The 20,099-nt window shown below is 43.7% G+C and overlaps 3 protein-coding genes across 3 annotated transcripts; 2 read left to right on the top strand and 1 right to left on the bottom strand.

The window, feature by feature from the left end:
- The first annotated feature begins 1,051 nt into the window (after positions 1 to 1,051).
- Positions 1,052 to 1,904, top strand: LOC127292733 (peamaclein). The gene is made up of 2 exons (XM_051322185.2): positions 1,052 to 1,265; positions 1,383 to 1,904. The coding sequence occupies exons 1-2, from the start codon at positions 1,151 to 1,153 to the stop codon at positions 1,574 to 1,576; spliced, it is 309 nt and encodes a 102-aa protein (XP_051178145.1). The 5' UTR covers positions 1,052 to 1,150; the 3' UTR covers positions 1,577 to 1,904.
- An 829-nt stretch (positions 1,905 to 2,733) lies between these two features.
- On the bottom strand, positions 2,734 to 7,571 carry LOC127292734 (uncharacterized). The gene is made up of 8 exons (XM_051322186.2): positions 6,910 to 7,571; positions 4,715 to 4,801; positions 4,595 to 4,639; positions 4,408 to 4,503; positions 4,192 to 4,293; positions 3,414 to 3,500; positions 3,130 to 3,197; positions 2,734 to 3,035 (listed from the first exon to the last, which is right to left on the bottom strand). The coding sequence occupies exons 1-8, from the start codon at positions 7,462 to 7,464 to the stop codon at positions 2,951 to 2,953; spliced, it is 1,125 nt and encodes a 374-aa protein (XP_051178146.1). The 5' UTR covers positions 7,465 to 7,571; the 3' UTR covers positions 2,734 to 2,950.
- A 7,005-nt stretch (positions 7,572 to 14,576) lies between these two features.
- Positions 14,577 to 17,620, top strand: LOC127292735 (TIP41-like protein). The gene is made up of 8 exons (XM_051322187.2): positions 14,577 to 14,770; positions 15,331 to 15,516; positions 16,003 to 16,093; positions 16,227 to 16,334; positions 16,411 to 16,470; positions 16,572 to 16,613; positions 17,066 to 17,200; positions 17,305 to 17,620. The coding sequence occupies exons 1-8, from the start codon at positions 14,583 to 14,585 to the stop codon at positions 17,407 to 17,409; spliced, it is 915 nt and encodes a 304-aa protein (XP_051178147.1). The 5' UTR covers positions 14,577 to 14,582; the 3' UTR covers positions 17,410 to 17,620.
- The last annotated feature ends 2,479 nt before the right edge of the window (positions 17,621 to 20,099 follow it).

A 20,099-nucleotide genomic window follows, 5' to 3' on the forward strand; every position in this document is an offset into this window, starting at 1 on the left:
TACACTAGGCGTGGCTACGAGTACTGGACTGCCAGGGGCCGGGCACCTCGCGTCCGCCAGCGCGCACACCGCCATCACGTACGTCGTCTTCATCATCGGTCGGCAAAGGCTACGCTCCCGTGTCTCGTCTCACTCTCCTCTCCAGCTAGTCCCCACCCGGCCCGGCCTGACGGGTTCACTGATCATCGATCAAGTCGCAGCAGCGATACAAAACAAACCTCTGGCTGCAGTACGTGTTGTTATTAGGAGGACGCAGTACGTGTTGTTATTAGGAGGACGATCGTGTCACTTGCCTTGCAAGCATGGTTCGCACAGGCATGCCCGATCCTCCCGGTAATTTCCTTTGATGTTACTCTCACGCCTGCATGCAGTGCAACCATGACTATCCGCGCGGCCTGCTCGATCGCGTGTTCGCGATTGTCCCATGGTTTCTGGTTCACCGCGCGCGGCCTGTCGGCGTGCACACACCGGCATCGGCAGCAAGCAGTCAGCAGCGCGGCGTGCTCCGGCGTAACCTGTCGGCCATGCGTGCCGCGTGATGATAACTACCTAACCGTGGGATTGCGCATGTAAAATTTAGCGGCGTGTGCTGCGTTCCTCTCATCCGCGTCCCGGCCAGCCATCAGTTACGCTGGTCCAGTCCAGGATACAGTTGTCGATTACTGTATTTGTTAGCGGTGAGCGAAGCAGATTTCAGAGGAACAGTTTCGCTGCCGGAGCGCGACGTCCTCCATCTCCGGCTCTCCCTCTCGTAGAAAGGTCTGCGTTTTGGATGACAGCTCGCTGCCCATCAACAAAAACATCACCACCGTGCCCTGGTTCTCTCGACTCTCTGTGTGCTAATTTTGCCGGTTTACCAGCACAGACAGCAAGGAACAAAACTGCCTGTTTTGTCTTAGAGAGGAAAACAAGAATAAAGATAAGCACTACCACTTGGCTTGGCGACGCCCAAAAGCAAAGAACACCTAGCTGACTCTCCCAACGGCACCTCTCCCAACTACCCTTCTCCAGTGTGCGGCCAGCTCACTGAATTCTGAGTATATATAGCCCCAACACTCACACTGGTACCAACTCACTCATGCTTTCTCCGCCGGTCCTCTAGTCTCAACCTCACACAAAGAAGCACCGTCCAAGACAGCCAGAGCCAAGCATGCATCTCAAGCCCAACACAATGAAGCTTCAAGCTACCACCACCACCACTGTCGCTCTCCTCATCCTCCTCCTCTTAGCCTCCTCATCCTTCCATCTCTCCATGGCCGGCTCAGGTTAGTTCTGTTAAGACACAACCACTTCCCTTTCTTCACATACCGTTCACTCACATCTCTTGCTTGCTCTTTGTTTTTGCTGCATGCCATGCTATGTTAACCTCGATCTCTGTCCAGCGTTCTGCGACGGCAAGTGCCAGGTCCGGTGCTCCAAGGCGAGCCGCCACGACGACTGCCTCAAGTACTGCGGGATATGCTGCGCCGCCTGCAACTGCGTGCCGTCGGGGACCTCCGGCAACAAGGACGAGTGCCCCTGCTACCGCGACAAGACCACCGGAAAAGGCGCCCGCAAGAGGCCCAAGTGCCCTTGATCGGTGGTGATCTGCCATCCATGGCCCGCCGGCGCATGCTCATGGCACATCCGTATCTATCTACCATCCATGGCGCGCGCATACATACCACCTGAACTGCATGCATGCCTGTCTATCATGGGGTACTACTGTGTCGCAGAGTCGACACGGATCACTATATATATGCACCTAAATCATGATCCACCGCGGTGTCTGAACTTTTTCTCCTGCTATGCTTATGAAGTTTCTGGCGACTCCCCCATGTACATGATCGATTCGTAGTATGATGAGTGGTAACCTGTTAATGATGTTGTGTGCTGCAATAAACTTCAGTTCCTGGCCCTAATAATATCCAACAATGTTCTTGTTCTTTTGTGTTATAAATTTTGTTTTGGGTAAAGTAAGAAGGCATCCATGTAGCAGATATGCACGCATGTATCTTGTATGAGTATAGTCCTGCCGGGGGAGCATGACGAGATGGGACTGAATGTGACGCGTCAGGGATTCATTGCAGTCTAGTCTTTCGCTGAGTCATTCATTGTCGACTCTTCAAGTCTGCTGAGTTTGTTGCCTTATTGATTGCAAGTTTCCATGGCTGTAACTGGAACCAAGCTCGAGTGGGAAGACGTGGGATCCAGTGTCGGTTGTGTGATTGTCCTCATGCCAGTACAAGGGCCAGTTCACGCAAAATTTACTGCCTTAATGCTTTCACGGCTCAATCTGAATGATTAAAAACTCAACAGAGATGGCAGCACAATCGATGCACGCTTGTATGATCAATAATCTGCCAAAGGTGGAGGTTTCTTTTACCACGCGAGCCTTGCCACTGTGCACCAAACAGGATACAAGTACAACATGCACTGAATTGCTTGTCTGAGCTATTTTAGGAGAGAAGAAAGATAAGAACAAAATAAAAACCTCCCACCTTACCAACGAAGGCCCAGTGAACTTTATATTACTCCAACTAAACCAATCCAATTCAATTACATTTTTTGTTGCAGCAATTTGCCTTTAGTACACCTCATGCCTCCAGCCTTGTGACATCGCTTGCTTTCTGGAGAAGGTTAAGCTAGGCCATGGTTATACAACAAGAAACATCGCAAACTCTAGAACTTGTTGGCCTCCTTGGCCCCCCTTTAGTCCACAGAAACATCTAGGCATTTGACACAAGACACAAATTAAGTCAAATTTTCAACTAGTGATGAACCTGCATTTCTTAACTCCTGAATGCACTTACATGTGCAACAGATAACAAAAACCTGTCTTCCAGTACTTTAGCTGGGATGATAGATTACAAAAAGGTGACCGGCCAAAACTGAGCTCAAACTAACCAGAGTACATCAATCCATCAATGTCTAGAGCAATGATGAATAAGAGACGAAATACAGATGGCAATCACTTCAGTAGCATTTCAGCAATCTGCACAGCATTCAGCGCGGCACCTTTACGTATCTGATCTCCACACACAAATATTTCCAACCTGCCATTGAGGAGCTGATTAGATCCAGTGTAAAAGTCGTATAAACAATCATAAGAAACAAAATTATAACTGTAACTGCAAAACATGATTATACCCTCTGTTATCATCTTGAGACAAGTCCTGACGGATTCTACCCACTGATACATCATCTTTATCAGATACCTGAAAAGGAGAGTATCAGGATAAATAAAAAACATCTGCTCTACTTTTTCCAGCAAATAATAGACCAGTGCAACTCCAGTGTACATATTTTAAGATCGAACTATCTTTTTTTTAGAATAAGATGAATAATATTATGGATGAAAAATGTGCATGAATGAAAACAAAGAAATGGTGAGTCAAAAGATATCCATCTTAGAAAATCAACTGTCCAATTACCTCCAGAGGTGTAGGGAAGCGATTGGAAGCTCGGTCATCTTTAATGGTAACACCAGGGGCTGCCCTCAAGATTTGTCTGGCTGTGTCCTTCAAACACAAATGCAAACAATTTTAGAATTTGAACAAGTATATAGAGGTATCATCTAACAAGGTGTCTCCTGATGTATAATAATATTCTATTAGATGGAGCAATATAAACCGGCTAACCATAAAAAGCCACTCCCTCCGTTCCAATGAAGAAGGCTTATATTGTTTTGAAAAGTCAAGCCAAGTAAAGTTTGACCATACATTTATAGAAAACTATACCAACAAATATGATATTCTACTGATATCAGATGAAAATATATTTCACGATGTATCTAATGACTTCTTTTCAGATTTTGTATTTTACATGTTAATGATTTTTTTTGTAAAAAATTGGTAAAACTTTACATGGTTTGACTTCTCAAAAATAATATAAGCCTTACTCATTGGAACGGAGGTAGTATCAGTTGCAATGAGTAAGGAAGGAAAAATAATACAGAGTGTTATAAGTTCTGGAGTGCAATGTGGAATAAATTAATTGGCCTAGCCAACAATGTCAAAAAACAAGTCTCACCAGAAACAGTAAACAACTCTACTTTACTGAAAACAATGACAGCCAGAACAATGCTAGCCAATAAACATATTTCTACCTGGCGGCTCGGGGTCTATGATTGTAACCATTCAATTCGGAAAAGAAGTCTATATACGAACCGATACATAAGTAACATAACACAAAACTATATCATGTGCTAACCTCATCAAGTGGATTTTCAAACTGCAGATTTATGCTTTCAGCATGAGCACGCATCGTTGGAACCCGTATGCAGGTGGCGGTTACTCTTACATCCTCGTCATTCTGGAAATAGAGCACAGAGTTAGGATCAGATTTCTGTTTGCTCAACAGGTAAATTAGGAGAAAGTTTGACAGTAGTGCAAAGAACTTATGGGCATTGATCAGGCTTTCACTTACCCAGATTTTTCTGGTCTCTTTCACCATTTTCATCTCTTCTTCATTATAGCCATTTTCAAGAATAGGTGCATTATGTGAAAAAATATTGAAAGCATACTGCAAAAGGAAAAATATATATTCAGCATTTCTGGTGATAACAAAAAAAAATCAAATCAGCATGTGCACAGGAGGGCATTAGAGTTGCAACCTGTTGACTAAAAATGTTGCACGTTGGAGCCTTTCCTTCCAAGACCTAAATAAAGTGTACAATGTCAGTAACATAACTGAATTAGCACGAAGAGCAACATATTAGGGGAGAAAAGTTCACCTCTCGAGTCTGAAGTTCGAGTTCTTTCATGGCTGCAGCACCAGCGCCACTTGCTGCTTGGTATGTGCTTACAACCATCCTTGAGACCTGCCGCATTGACGATCATAAGATTGTCATCAATGTATTTGGTCAGTCCACAACCAAACTTTTACATGATACATATCCTTCTTACTACACCTCAACAATAGTGAACATATTACAAAATACTCTAACTCACACAATACAAATGCTGTGAAGATCTGAAGCAGATCAGGGCACATAAATATGAGTAACTAACCAAGCCTAATTTATGGGTACTCCTAACAAGCATCGCATAATTCATCAAATAATATTAAGTATCTTTAAAAAATTGCATGGGTTAATGGGTTATAGCTCATAGACATCTCCATTTAGAGAACTATTTCAATTTTCATGTGCCACTGAAGAAGCATGACTAATGGATATCTTTGTTGGGTCAAACTGCTCTCTATTAACTATGAGCTGAAAAGGTAGTTATTCAAGGAACTTGATACGTTCCTCTCCTTTTCCAATTAGAAGAACTTGAGTCATATGGAAAATTCTTAAATTCGAGCCTTCCAGGCAACTGATCTTCCTTAAAATAACCTTTCTTTAAATTAACAGGATAAGCCCCTGCTCCATTTTCCCCATAAGATAACTGTTCTCGGATTATTGGTACATCAGTCCTTGCAACTGCCAAGTTGAGATTAATCTTTCGAATATTAGGAGATTTTGGCTTTCCTTCGGTCCCAGCATCCCAGGTTCCCATATTTCATAATAATTTAGTATCAGTTTAAGGTTTGGATAGCAGAAATCATGGAACTTCTTCTGTTTAACCAAAGCCGTTCTGCTTCCTAAAGGAGATATATCTATTATTGTCCTAAAGTGTTTACCATTCCAAGAGGAGTAGTGAAACGTACAGATTTATATGGGACTATGCTGCTATGACAGGCGAACCAAGGGGTAGGAAATACCCACTTGGTCAGGTGGCATGTGATCTGTCAACTTAAGGACCAATGGTAGCTGGGTGAGACTATCTCAGATTAACTGATTAATCATGCTAGTTTGCTTTGTAAATGGATTCTGGAATAAAGCAGCACAATGTTGTGGAGGAACAATTCTACCGTGTTGCTACAACGTGGACAGCAGAAATGTTGAAGGAACCACTTCAACGTGCTGCGCTAGATATCGCTCTAGGGGTGTAAGCTAGATATCGCTCTAGGGGCGGAAGCTGTCAAGAGTTTAGTTCAAAACTCTCAACACAAGATCTAATCCAAGATCTAAAACAAGAACACAAAGTTCTCTTTATTGATAGGTAGATGGTACATGGTCTGGTTACATAGGCAGAGGCTGGACCTCTATTTATAGGCTGCATGAGCCTTCACTACTTAGCTCCACTCACACTACTTAAAGCTAGGAAAAGAAATACAAACAGCCTAGTTGCAACTCGTAGCTAGAATACTCTTAAACCCACTACAACACATATGATTAGAGGGCCAGATTATGTAGAATAGTGTAGAGGTGTGTAGAAGTCAGAACTGAATTTAACCTCTGATTTTATTTTCTCACTATTTCTCTACTGCCCCTCATCATGGAAACAAGAAAATAAGGATGGTATGTGGCTCTCTTAATGTCAAAATATTTATCCAGAATTGCCACGAAGCAAAGTAAGGCTAAACCAGGGCAGTGTCAGTTTTGGCCAGGATTAATGCGTGCGACTGATATTTCTACAGACACTGTAGGAAGGTGACTGAGGATGGTACTAGAACCTGTTTTGGGGGAGCATATTCGGCTTGGAGATGCTCTGTATATAATGCCCTAGGTTATGTAATCTTAGTTTCTCCCAGCTCATCACTGTGTTTATAGTGTTTGAACAAGGTTGGGGATGCTTGATATTTAGAAGGACTTAAGTGGCGAAAGTTGCAACATCTGTGCAGGGATGTTACCGTGTCTGAGGAGAATGGCATGTGTTTGGTTTTCGGAAAATCAGGCCAATTAACAGTCAGATCCCTGTAAACTTGATTGAAACATTCACAGGTATCCTTCCCCTAAAAATCTTTGTGGAAGGTTGGATAAGCACTTAAGCACTTGATTGACAGTTTTTCCCCTGTTAAATCTCTATGACTCTAGTTTCAATAATGAAAAATGGGAGCCATTCTCTGTGCATATATCGATAGAAAAGGGTTTTGCAGTGGTACCTTGGCGTGGCGGTGCAGCGGCGTGACGGCCATGAGGCAGATGATGGTAGAGCAGTTGGGGTTGGCGACAATCGCCCCCTTCCCGAGCCGGACGTCCGCCATGGCCTCGGGGTTGACCTCCGGTATCACGAGCGGCACATCCGGGTCCATCCGGTACGCGGAGCTGTTATCAACCACGACGGCCCCGCAGGCGACAGCCTGAGGCGCGTAGGCGCGGCTGACGCTCCCGCCGGCGCTGAAGAGCGCGATGTCGACCCCGTCGAAGGCCCCGGGCGCCGCGAGGTCCTGCACGGCGTAGTCGCGGCCCTCGAAGGCGACGCGCTTGCCGGCCGAGCGCTCGCTGGCGAGCAGGCGGAGGCCGCGGTAGGGGAAGTCGCGCGCGGTGATGACGCGCAGGAACTCCTCCCCCACCGCGCCCGTGGCGCCCACGATGGCCACGGAGGGACCGTCCGCGCGGAGCGCCATGCGGACGGTGGAGGGGCGGTGGACGGCGCGGGTGCGGAGAGGGGATGCCGCGAGGAGGTGGGGCCGGTGGACGGCGGCGGCGGCCTGCATTTTGGCGGCGGCGGTGGCGGCGGGGGTTGGCTGGCGCGTCTAGGGTTTTAGGAGGACTTTGGGGATTTAGGTGGGGGTGGTGGAATGGGGATTGGGGTGGGGGGTTTGTGGGAGAGATCGTGCGCGGCTGATTGATCTGATCGTGCGCCGCCCGTTTTGGCTCTCGAAGTCTGGGGGAGCTGAACCCTGGAATGCCAAATTGTTGTTTCGGACCCAGCTGCTTAAATTATACGGTGGGATTACATTTACATAAAGATCCAAAATGGAAGGAAAAATACAACCAGGACCTGCACTTTTACACAAAGGACCCCAAAACGAAACTAGAGAAAGCAATCGAGTACTTGGGCCCTTTCTCCACCACAGCTTGAACTCCACGGCCGGAGCAGCGATGCCAACGCCGGGGACGAACCAATTGGGATAGCATCTCCGATAAATCTTCGGCTGGAGCTGAGAGGCCTCCAAGATGGCCTGCGGCCAGGAGGTTGAGCAGCCACTCGCAGGTGGCCTTGGAGAGCCGCCAATCGGCCATGAGAAGTAGAGGCAAGACGGACCATGCCGTCGCGCGTCCTCTACTGATGAACTCCAGAGAAAAGCAGCAGAAGATCCCCGCCGTGCTAGCTGACGCCGACCATGGCCCCACTTCTCCCCGCCTCCATCACATCCATGGTTGCAAGAAGAAGAAAGGAACAGACAGCCCGAGCCAGAAGCACAACAAGATGCAGACTTATTGAAGGAGATGTCAGCAGCTCTTCTCTTCCCCGCCTCCGGCTCCAACCATAGGAGCACTGCGGTGAGGAGGAGGGCCACTGAACGCCGGAAGCGGCCTGCTAGCTCCGGCGATTCACTCCAAACTAGCATAAAGCCAAGCACAAACATCAGGACAAAGCCTAGTCTAGACTACTACTTTACAGGGAGGGGACCCTCGCCCTGCTCGCCGCCGGCCGCCGCCGGAGAGGAGAGGGGAGGGGCCGTCCGGCCCTAGATTTGGTGGAGCACTAGGAGAACGGGAGGGAGGGAGAAGGATAGGGGTGGGGGTCTGTCCCCCAAATTGTTGTTTGCTGCTGCCTAATCTATACCTGTAGTACTGTTTATTTTAACAGGTTCCTGCGTGGCCGTGTCTACAGGACAACGAAATGCAGTGTTATGTTTATTTTAACAGGTTCCTGAGGCCAGGGTGAGATATATGCTTAGCTGTGCTTTTGTCTGGGATTGTTGATATAGTACAACTGTACAAGACAGGTTTTGCCTTGCCAAACTAAACCATTGCAACATGCATTTTCAACTTGGCATTGTTATAAATCTTGAATGAAGTGCCTCCTGATTAAAAGGAATTTCATACAAATTTAAGATGATGTTGTTCCTTAGGGTTTTTTTCCTATTGGTATTTCAAATTGAAAACCGCACGAACTTTTTTGCATAATCTATTTTGCATGCAATTCTTGATTTTTAAAATCCAGGCTAGCCTTATGAGTTTTTTTTTCCATGGACAACTACATATATATGATGTATACCCAAAAAATTTATCATGGGATTTCTGTCCCGGTGGGAAAATATGTGGCTCAAGAAAAACGCAAAACCAATAAATGAAAGTGGAGTTGATGAAAACAAACAATACTATCAGATGTGTAATTTTTCTCTTTCAAAATTACAGTTTTGTTTTCAAGTCAGATAGTGTGCTCTTGTGCACCTCGTGGAACATATGACAAAAGTGTATAGATGTGTGATGTGATGTATGAGAAATATAACACGGCTGGAAGGGAATAAATAAGAACCAATAGGGCCCAAACTAAAAGTGCATTTAAAATGGGTGTAAACCAAAAGCATTATAGCAAATACCCCATTCTCAAATGGCGTTAGTGGGTCTATTACCATTCGAGGGCCCTATGAAATCAAACTACTTGCTCCTTTGTTCATGAGTATATAAAGTAAGTTTGTTCTTTCTCGACTGAAACTCATATTGCCATATTATAAAATATCACATTACACATTGGAAATTGATGTGTTTAATCATACACATATAGTCAACATTCAAAATAATTTCCATTTCAAAAAGTTTCAAAATATTTTTATGATAAGGAGTAAGCTTTAGTAGTCAACCACGTTGGCGTGATTCGCTGATAGATGCCTAACAAATCATGAGGCTCACCAAGCCAAACATTTCCATGACCATCACGGTATCGGGTTAGCTAGCTCGTCCGCTACTATATTTGCCTTTTGAGGACAAAACCTATAAGTTGCTTTTAACATCTAGCTTGATAGGGTACAATATTTCGAAAGGGAAAAACAACAATATGAGGACCATGGAATCTCCCATTTATTACCTTGATTATTTTATCATAATAACCATGTTGTTTTCAAATACTTCCTTCAAAACAAAATAGAGAATGTTTTGGACATTGACACACTCTTCAAAATCTATCATTGACCGCTAACTTTACTACAATTTTATTTCAAAAGCAAGAAAAAATTATATTTTAGTGAAAAAAGAGGATCTTATCTTATATTATGAATATAATTTTCTAGCAAACCATAAAATTATTATTAATATAATTTATTATATCTTTACTATTAAGAGCAAACTGGTGAATGCCTGGTGTCACATTTTCAGGATGGACAATAATACCCTCCACGTCCAATCTAGATAAGTACGGAAGAGAAGAAGATATATTTTTAAAATTAAATATCCTATCTGATCCAACAATATCGGTAACAACCCGCTTTACGTTTGCCAAGGGGAGAAAAATAAGCGGCACTACCTTCCCGCTTCCGCATCGCGCGACTGAGCTAGGATTTTCTTCCCATTGGGGGCCGCCTCTTCCATCCATTGGCTGCCACCGCCAGTCCTGCCCGGGACATCGTCTGCGCCACCTACTCGCCTGACTTCCACCGTCACAGATCGACCTGGCCGCCCGAATCGCGCCACTGACCTGCGGCCTCGCCCGCCCGCCTTCTGTCCATGCGACGTCGGGTCAGTGCCAAGGCGCGCCGCACATTCCTCATCCATCCGCATGCAGCCGGAGAAACCAACGAGCAGGTCGAAGACTCGAAGTCGCAACCCACCAGGAGCAACATCGCTTGCCTCTTGGCGCCTCCATTTCATCGCATCGCCACCGGTTGTCAGTTCCGTGCAACCTGCGGATGTGCAGCGGTGGGTCCTCGTTCCGTGGTTGGGTCTACAGCTCGGCATCTCCGCCAGCCAATTCCTCTCCATCTTCGTCTCCACTCTCCAAAGTCACTTCAGGTGAGAGGTGACCTCCCTGTGGCCGTTTGCTTTAGTTGGTCCCTGCTGGTTTGTTCTGAAAACTGTGCAGGAATAGAGCATTAGCATTGCAAAGCTAGCAGCAACAGTAGGGACGAGCTGAGGAAGAAAATTGGGCCCACCTTTCATTGAATGCATAGCAAACTAGAGCATGAACAAAAATACAGAGCAAAGATTTTGCTAGCTACGTGTACATTATTGCTGCACTGAATTAAGGACGTGTGAGTTGTTTGGTTGCCTGTGGTAATTCATTATTCATGTTTCTTTAAAACTCCCTTTTTTGGCGAATTTGTTCGCAACTCTAATTTTACTATTCATGCTCCAATATGATGAGCAATGTAATATATGTATTTTTTTAATCTTTGCAAATACTGGAAACAATGATCGTTTGGAGAAGATGGCAGAAAACCAAATGTTATGTGACATAGTCGCGTGTACAGGTATATCTGTTTGTTATGCTCGCTGAGACATGCACCTGCTCCAATCATGTCATGTATGAATCAACCAGTTGTGATCTTTCTACTTTGTTGTTCCATAGGTTGTTCTTACAACTCTTAGATCAGCTAGATATTTAAAAACAGATGCAACTTGGTGCTATATGGTTCAATGGAACTGTATTGTTAATTTATTTTCTAGATGGACATCACACTCACTCTTGGATTTTTTTTAAAACTTCTGGCACTTGAATACTTGTTTTTTTTTTAGAAATGGGGCATCCCCAACTTGAATACTTGATAAATGAGTATTGGCACTTGATTTACCATGCGAGACTGATCTGGAATTTATTTTGTAGTTATTGTACTTCTGGTGTTATGAGAGTGTCAAGTAAGTCTTCTATTTTCTAGTGATAATTAGGAACCAGATGCGAATGGTCTTCATGTGGTGGCTACTACAATGGATGCTATGAAGATACTACCTCCATCCTAAGATTTAAGGCTTATAACTTTTCAAAAAGTCATACTATATCAAGCTTGATCAAGTTTTTATCAAAAATAGTTAACATGTAAAATACAAAATATCATATTTGTTGATAGATTCTTCTAAAAGTTTAGTCAAACTTTACTCAATTTGACTTTTCAAAAAAATATAAGCTTTGCCTTGGGATGGAGATAGTATTTGCTTCCTAGATGGACGGTATAACTCTTCATGGTGTACCCTATCATTTCCATGATTACCTATGATTATTTCATTCGCGTCCTGATAACCTTTTCTATTTATCAGGTTACATGTCCTAATATTGAGTGTCAATCGGAATTTCACGACGAACCATGTTCGGAACCGAAGGGTATGGCAGCATGGAGTAACCATTCAATGAGTTTTTTTTAATAACATTTCAGAGACTGTTTGGATTAGTTACTCCCTCCTTTTCATATTAGCTACCGCAGAGGAAGTAGTTTGTAATGAGAGTGGTATTTTGGCACATGCGAGCATATGCTTCCTTTATTTTAAAATGCATGTTACGCATATTTTGATTTTTTTTAAAAGATTGAAACAAAAGATTCGCACGTGTATCTTCACGTGCTACGCGTTCACAAAGTCATTTCATGAAAAAACGACTTGTGGTGTGGCGTGTGTAGAAAGACAAAATTCAATGCTAAAAACAAGGCTTTTCAGAAGATAATTTTTTTTTTTGCATAGACTAGAAAACATATTGGTTCCTCGCGAAATTTGATGAACACACATATATTATGGAGATGTACATGTTTTTTTGTGATTTTTTTTTTTGAAATTTCTAAATATTTTTTTCATTGCCTCTTACGAAATGAAACCATTATGAGGTTAGGGTGTTAGGCAACAAATTGGCAGAGAATAAAGAAGAGATGGCTCTTGTGTGTATAACAAGATATTGTGTACATAAACAGAAGTGGAAGGATTAAATGCACAACATCCGAATGGGTAAGTTTTCCAGTCTTCCTCCGGTGCGGTTCCTGAGGAACCTTTTGCCGTCCACGTGCCTGTGATATTGCTGCCCCCGGGACAGCTGCTCTCGGCTAGGCAAGGTCGTGTGGGTAAGCTGGCGGCAAGGCGAGAGAAAGCCGACGGAGGGGCGGGAAGAAGGAGGTGGCGTCGAGCTTGTGCGTCGGGAGACGACGAACCTCGTAGGCGGCCATCACGTGCTCTGGATGGGAAATCGACGGCGGAGAGCGCGCATGCTAGAGTGGGGGAGGCTGGCGGCGAGCATGGTTGGGCTGGTAAGTCGGAGGAGGTTGGGGCAGGAGGGAGACAAGGAAATCGGGGTGGTCTCTACTCGCTAGGGTCCATGAGGGAAATCGGGTCAGTGTCCTTCCTTTTACGGGGGTGCGCCAGAACGTACGAGCGGGCGCCTGTGCGTCCGCTAGACGAGTCATATAGTTAAAGCACTTTTCGCGAAGGGATTTAGGTGTGCCTTGCACTCAGTTGTTGTGTGAGTATAAGTTGTGAGAGGTGCAAGTTATTGCTACACTGTATGTACTTTTCGAAGCATTTTATTGTTCGGTTTGCTATTTCTAGAGATTGATCTCTTGGTTGTCTATAAGTAGGTGGAATTGCTATTGGTAAAAAGAGAGGTAATCCAAGTTTTTCATTCAGCTGTCGATGCGCATGCAAGCTCTCCATTATAGTTGTTCGTAACCTAGGTTAACCTCTCTATAACTCTTGCTCCTCAACTTTGAATAAACATTTTATGGTTTCCCTCCTTTTGAAGATTATGGTACAATGAAAAAAAAAGATTTTCTTAGGCTAATTTACTTGCTTGTGCTATTACTTTAGACGCAAAAAAAACTTAAGCTGCTTGCCATTATCCTAGACAAAATGTTAATGTTTTCCCTTTTTTTTCTTGTTTGCGAGGTCATAAATTTGATCTTATGTACCATCCGGTGTTGATCCCATAATATGCTATATCAGATATATTTCAATTTCATCACTTTTTCTAGCAAAAAGATGAAGTATTATATTAAAACGTTGGTGGAACGGATATCAACGATTCAACTACTTCTTGTTTGCATGATAGAACTTGATGTGGAAAATTGACAAGTTGCTTTCTTCTGCACTCTCGAAGATGGGCATACATGTGTATTCATGATCTTGGTTTTCATTACCTCTTCTAACATCTTTGTGATCTTCTTTACCTGGTTGTAGTACAAATGCTAAATAGTTTTAAAAAATTATTTTGATGTGCACAATTATGCGACACAAATATTTTCTTTTCACGTGCAATGTGCCATCAGATTTTCTCAAATAATTTTTATGAGGTTGCGCCATCATAGTTTAGTTGAACATCTTAAACATCTCAAAAATCTCACTGATCAATATCATTGTCACCGGTACAACGAAAAGCACATAGCCTGCAAGAATCAGTGTTGAATTACATCTTCATTAGATTGCACTTAAAAGTGAAGTTAAACCTTAATTATTTTGTAAATATCATGTTAACATCTTTAATACACGTGAATTTTCACTTGTATTGTATTTGCATGTAGTGCAACAAAATAAATTTAGTGAAACCGTAGCGAAGCACGGGCATCCAACTAGTATATTCAAAAAAGTAGAGTAAAAAAGTTACAGTTTTATTTATTTAAGACATGGGTAACGCATCATCTATTCGCCCTTGGGATAATAATACTCATCGAGCCAAGCATATACTTGTGATTTACAGGTTCTCAATCTAAATATTCAAAACAATATTTGCACTCAAAAATTGTAAAAGTGTAACTTAAGACTTGTCTAAAGGGTATTTATGGTCTGGAGAGATTAAGGCCGCGTGCATTTTATGGATCGAGTAGTAGTGAATCACATCCGTTCAATTCTTTTCGAGCGGCGGGGATACAAAGGTGAACTTTTATAGTACTAGAGAGCTGTTCCGCGTTGACTGTTCTTCTGAATGACCTACCCCGAGACTCGCAGCCAGCGAACCAGAGGAACAGACATGTGTGCGGCGGCGTGGGACGGCCCGACGGCAGGCGACCTGAAGGCGGCGGGAGCGGAGTCGATCCCCGGAGGCGTGCGGGTGAAGGGATGGGTCATTCAGTCCCACAAGGGGCCCATTCTCAACTCCGCCTCCGTGAGCCTGTACGAGCCACCCCCAACCGTAAACCCTAATCTTTCCGCCCCCTTTTCATCTGATTAGCGGCAACTGTAGAGTTGTGGAAACTTGGGTTCCTGACTTGTTATTGGCTGAACATTACCTGGTACTTGATCAGTTATTGAATTTGATTGTAGATATCCTGTTTGTCTAGTCTGTAGATTCTTTTGTGTATAACGTATAGAAAGAAATTAGGTATGTTTTGCTTTATTGACGGTTAGTTTTGCTTTATTGATGGTTACTCGTGGAATGCAAAGCCTTTCTATGTGTATAGAATTCTCAAATTCTGAATCATATTTGCTCCATTCTCTCCACATCAATGAGCCAGCAATCAATTACTGGAGTAACAAATAATACTAGGTAATTGATTACTTGTTCTGCATCTTTAGGTTTGGAGGAGTGCATTTTGCTTGCTTAACTAATATTGTGTATGTCCACAGTATCATTTTTTGTAAGCACAGAAATGGCTGTATATGAATTAATTGTAACTTATACTAATGTATAGGGAGAGATTGTTTGTTAATCTTATCTCTATTATGTTCTTCAGATTTGAAGATAAACTTCAAACAACACATTTACCTGAAATGGTGTTTGGAGAGAGTTCTGTGTCTCTTCAACACCCTCAAACTGGCATCAGATTGCATTTCAATGCGCTTGATGCTCTCAAGCAATGGAAACAAGAGGCATTGCCACCTGTTCAGGTTCCTGCTGCAGCGAAATGGAAATTCAGAAGGTTCTTCTATATCCCTACTTTGTTACTTAAGTGTGCTAGGAAGTGTTTCTAGTGAAAGGTGTCGGGTTTGTTTGGCGTCACCACTGTATGGAAGTATAGCCAATTTGTCTCACAGGGTCAAGCTTTGGTCACAAGTACAAACATGGCGTCATGGCGACAAGATGGCTTAATTTACTCTTTACGACCAGTCTTCCATTTCTAATTTTTTTGATGTGTATATATGTTCACTCTAGTCTCTGCCAAAAGTGTGATTTCTGTAGGAAAAATGTAGTACTCCCTCTGTCCTGAATTACTTGTCGCAGATTTGTTTAGATACGCATGCATCTACACACGTTTCAGGCACGTGCAAATTTAAACAAATATGAGACATCTAATTCAGGACAGACTGACAGAGGGAGTAGAACAATTAACTTGAAATTTCATGTGATGCGGGCTTATTAAGCAAAGAGCCAAGAGGAGGTTCATTTAGTTTCTTTTTTCTTGCAGTAATCCTTCCGATCAAGTGATACTTGATTATGACTATACATTCACTACACCGTACTGTGGGAGTGATGCTGTAGCTCTGAACCAAGACACTGTATGGACCTTATCTCTGCTATGTTAGTTTCACCTGTTTTGACACTGTTTTTTCTCCTTGGGCCGGTATACTTTTCTTCCTGCTAGATTCCACATTCTGACCATTAGGTTTTTATGGCTTGTTTCTTTTCCAGATGCAAACAGGTTTAGATGAATGTAGCAGTCTGTGTTGGGAGGACACTGATGACCGGATCGACCTTGTTGCCCTTTCTGCCAAAGAACCAATTCTTTTCTACGATGAGGTATGGAACCAGATTTTTTTCCATGATTGCTCTATGTTTGTTGGCTTACCCTGAGTCCTTGGCATCTCACCTTTAGGTTATCTTGTATGAAGATGAGTTAGCGGATAGTGGTATTTCATTCCTTACAGCGCGAGTGGTAAGTGGTCTCTAACAATCCTTATTTTTAGCTGGACTGTTTGTATGGTAACATCATCTTTGGTTCAACATATTTGATATTCTTTGATTGCATGTCTGCAGAGGGTGATGCCGTCTGGTTGGTTTCTGCTCTTGCGCTTTTGGGTATGATCTACTGCCTTGCATTTTACACCTGATGTCTTTCTAATATGAACAGAATATATAAGGGAAATGTTACATCGTACACAAAAAGGAAATCACCAAATAGTTTCTTTACATTTAGTTTACAATTTTTACTTTTCCTAGTTGCCCCTGAAAGAATGACAAAAGCTTAGCGTTAGTATTTACAATGTGTTCATTCTTCACAACAAACTGGGTCTAAGGTTGACGCTCTGATTGAAATCTAATAAAGAAGACCCTTTTGAAGGGGATTCAAATTCTGAAGCTCAAATTCAAGCATGAACCCACCAAGCAGGTGTGGTTTTGGTTGCAATGCGCATTCACATCATCTCATGCAAACGTTTAATATTAATCCTCGCACTCTTAAGCTCCGTTTCAACACAAGTCAGAGGAGCCTAATGACTTTTTATTGTCCCTGCATATACCAAACTTGGCAGCTTAGGGTTGATGGCGCAGTAATGAGATTGAGGGATACCCGTTTGCATTGTTCTTTTGGAAGCAAGGAGGGTGCGAAACCCGTGGTACTGCGTGAACTCTGCTGGAGGGAAGCAACATTTGCTGCCATGTCTGCGGTATGTTCTCTCTCGACCTGTCGACCAACTACTTTTCGGTGAATAATTTCATGTCAAGCATGTTTAGATATATTGTTTTTTCATCTAATTTTCGTACAATGTAGGAAGGATATCCTTCCGACTCCGCAGCATATGCAGACCCAAGTCTTGTTGCTCGCAAGCTTCCGGTTGTGATGCAGAAGACCCAGAAGCTGAAAGTACCAAGTTAGTCTGCTAGCACACCTTCACCTTGCGGTACATCCAGGACCGTATTCTGCTGGCATGTGTTGTAGATGTACTGTACGTTAATTTTGCTTTTCGAAGGATCAAAATTCTTGTGACTAGTCATGGTAAGCCATTGTAGCCTCGGCTCATGAAGTCGGCAGATAAAACCAACGCACTGGTGCATGATCGAATAAGATACTGGCAGGCTTCAGTTCATTTTCCATGTTCATCAATATACTAGCTCGTTCTTGTGATCCAAAAAACTGCTCCTTCCGGTGATACAAAAAAGCTGGTAGCTAATTCTTATCATGTCGCGTTGGAGCATTAGAGGCAATCGGTTTTGCCACGCATGCTCCACCGGACAGGCGGATCGGCCACGTATACTCCACCGGGGCAACCAAAATGGGCTGACTTGCGCGGACCAAGACCCATCCGTTCATCAAATTTGGGCCGCCGATGCGTCAGCGCGGAAGTCCTCCCGTGTCCTCCCTTTGGCTATCCTGGGCCCACCCGTCAATGGCACATAACACAGATAGAAGCAACTCCTCTGCTCCAAACCCTCGCCCGCCACCCCAGGTAGCTCCGCCATCTGCCCTCTGGGGCGACACATAGCTCACATGTTGTCGGAGTCGGCTACCTACTGGCCTCCATCCCGCTACCGGCCACGCCAGCAACTCTTGTGCAGACGCACGCTTGGGCGCGTCGATTGACCGTGCGCCCACAACCTGCTCGTTTGATCGTCAGACCGACTTTCAGGTATATATGGGAGCGACTTCAAATTTCTTTCACTTTCGTTGCACCGGCGTGGGCATAGACATTGACCATGTTGAGGGGTTGCATATACTTGTGCAGATGAGTAGCAAGGCAATCGAGTTTTTCTACAAAAATGTCATCGAATCATCGTCAGATGAGGACTCTGACAGTGAGACAGAACTCTTATTCGCCGCTGCAAGCATGGCGCACGACCATTATCTGCTGCCAAAGCTTAGGGTGGCTCGTCGGTGAAGCGCAAGGCCAACACAGACCGACATCGAGATGGTGGACACACATCTTATGTGAGACTATTTGCACCCAACCGATCCGTTGGATGAGGCGAAGAAATTCTGTCTTTGCTGTCGGATGTCCAGGAAGTTGTTTCTAGATATTCTTGATGGCGTGAGGACATACGATGACTACTTCGAGGCTAAGTTCGGTGATACCGGTAAGGTTGGCTTGTCCTCGTACCAAAAATGTTTGGCAGCAAATCGGCAACTTGCGCATGGAATACCATGTGATCTTGTTGATGAGTACTTGCGCATGAGCGACTCGATATGCATTGAGACTATGTACAGGTTTTGCAACGCTATTATTGCGGTGTTTTGGCACAATTTATCTGAGAGAGCCTACCACTGAAGACAATGCCCACCCCTTGTCCATCAACGAAAATAGGAGATTTCCTGGGATACTAGGCATTATAAATTGCATGCATTGGCAGTGGAAGACTATCCATCTGGTTGACAAGGGCAGTTCAAAGGGCACGCGGAAGGATGCACGGTCAGGGCCGTACGCATAAGGGTGGGCGGGTGGGCTGTGGCCCACCCTGAATTTTAGAGAATTTTTTATATTTAGTTATTTAAGCAAATGTTTATCACACATGAGCAGTAAAAATAGAAATTAGAGGTGTGTGCCCACCCTGAGGTATTTTTGTGCGTCCGCCACCGCGCACGGTAACATTAGAGGCAATTTCGTCCCATGATGGCATTTCTTCTTTGGCATGGCAGGATCTAACAATGATATCAACTTCCTACAATGCTCATCAATGTTTGATAGGCTTACAGAAGTCAATGCTCCTATGGTTTCCTATGAGATCAATGGTTATTCTTGGTCCACCTTTGTGAAGACACACATAACCTGCTGAAGATTGAAAATGCAAGAGATCTTGGGAGTACTTCTTCATATGCATAATTCGTTGCGGGATCGGATCACCCATGACCGCCTTCAAGCTGATATGATTGAGCATGTGTGGACTAATATGGGAAACCAACCTGCCTAATCTCATTTGATGTTTCATTTAAATATATTGTTTTTGAAACTTTGCGGTTGTATGATTGTGAACTATTTATATTTATGAACAATATTTATTTAGCAATCCTTTTCACTTTATGGTAAAATATATGATGATCAAACTTGAATGGCAATGGCAACTGGCCAAGCCTAGCCATGGCCAATACAGACACAATGGGCCGCGTCATTATGCACACTGGCCTAACAGGTCGGAAAGCCACCCGCAATCTATCCGCGAACCGACCTAGTAGATTAAAACAGACCGAAGGATCAGTGTTTTAGATCGCTCCGCTGGAGATGCCATAACAGAACTAACCATCGGTGGAACTGCAAACGAAGAACTGCATCACAGCCTCTAAAGAGCATAAGCACATCTTCAAAGGCTAAGAGCCAAATGGAACGTCTGATTTGGTCTGTTTTTGGCCATGTGGATAGCCGTCCGGCTCGTGTCAAGCCCGTGTTCTTCCTAGGCTGGTAGCTGCCCACAAGACGATGACCCTTTTGGACCCCTCGGCCATGTATTTGTTGTCAACCTTAGCTATTTAGCCATGACCTTTTGGCCTTATTCAACAATTACAAATTCAATAATATGAAATTGTTGCGCATATTATTCGTTTACAAATTAAACAACATTGTTCCCCAAACAAATGAA

This window comes from Lolium perenne, chromosome 4 (assembly GCF_019359855.2).
Source record: "Lolium perenne isolate Kyuss_39 chromosome 4, Kyuss_2.0, whole genome shotgun sequence".
Taxonomy (NCBI): domain Eukaryota; kingdom Viridiplantae; phylum Streptophyta; class Magnoliopsida; order Poales; family Poaceae; genus Lolium; species Lolium perenne.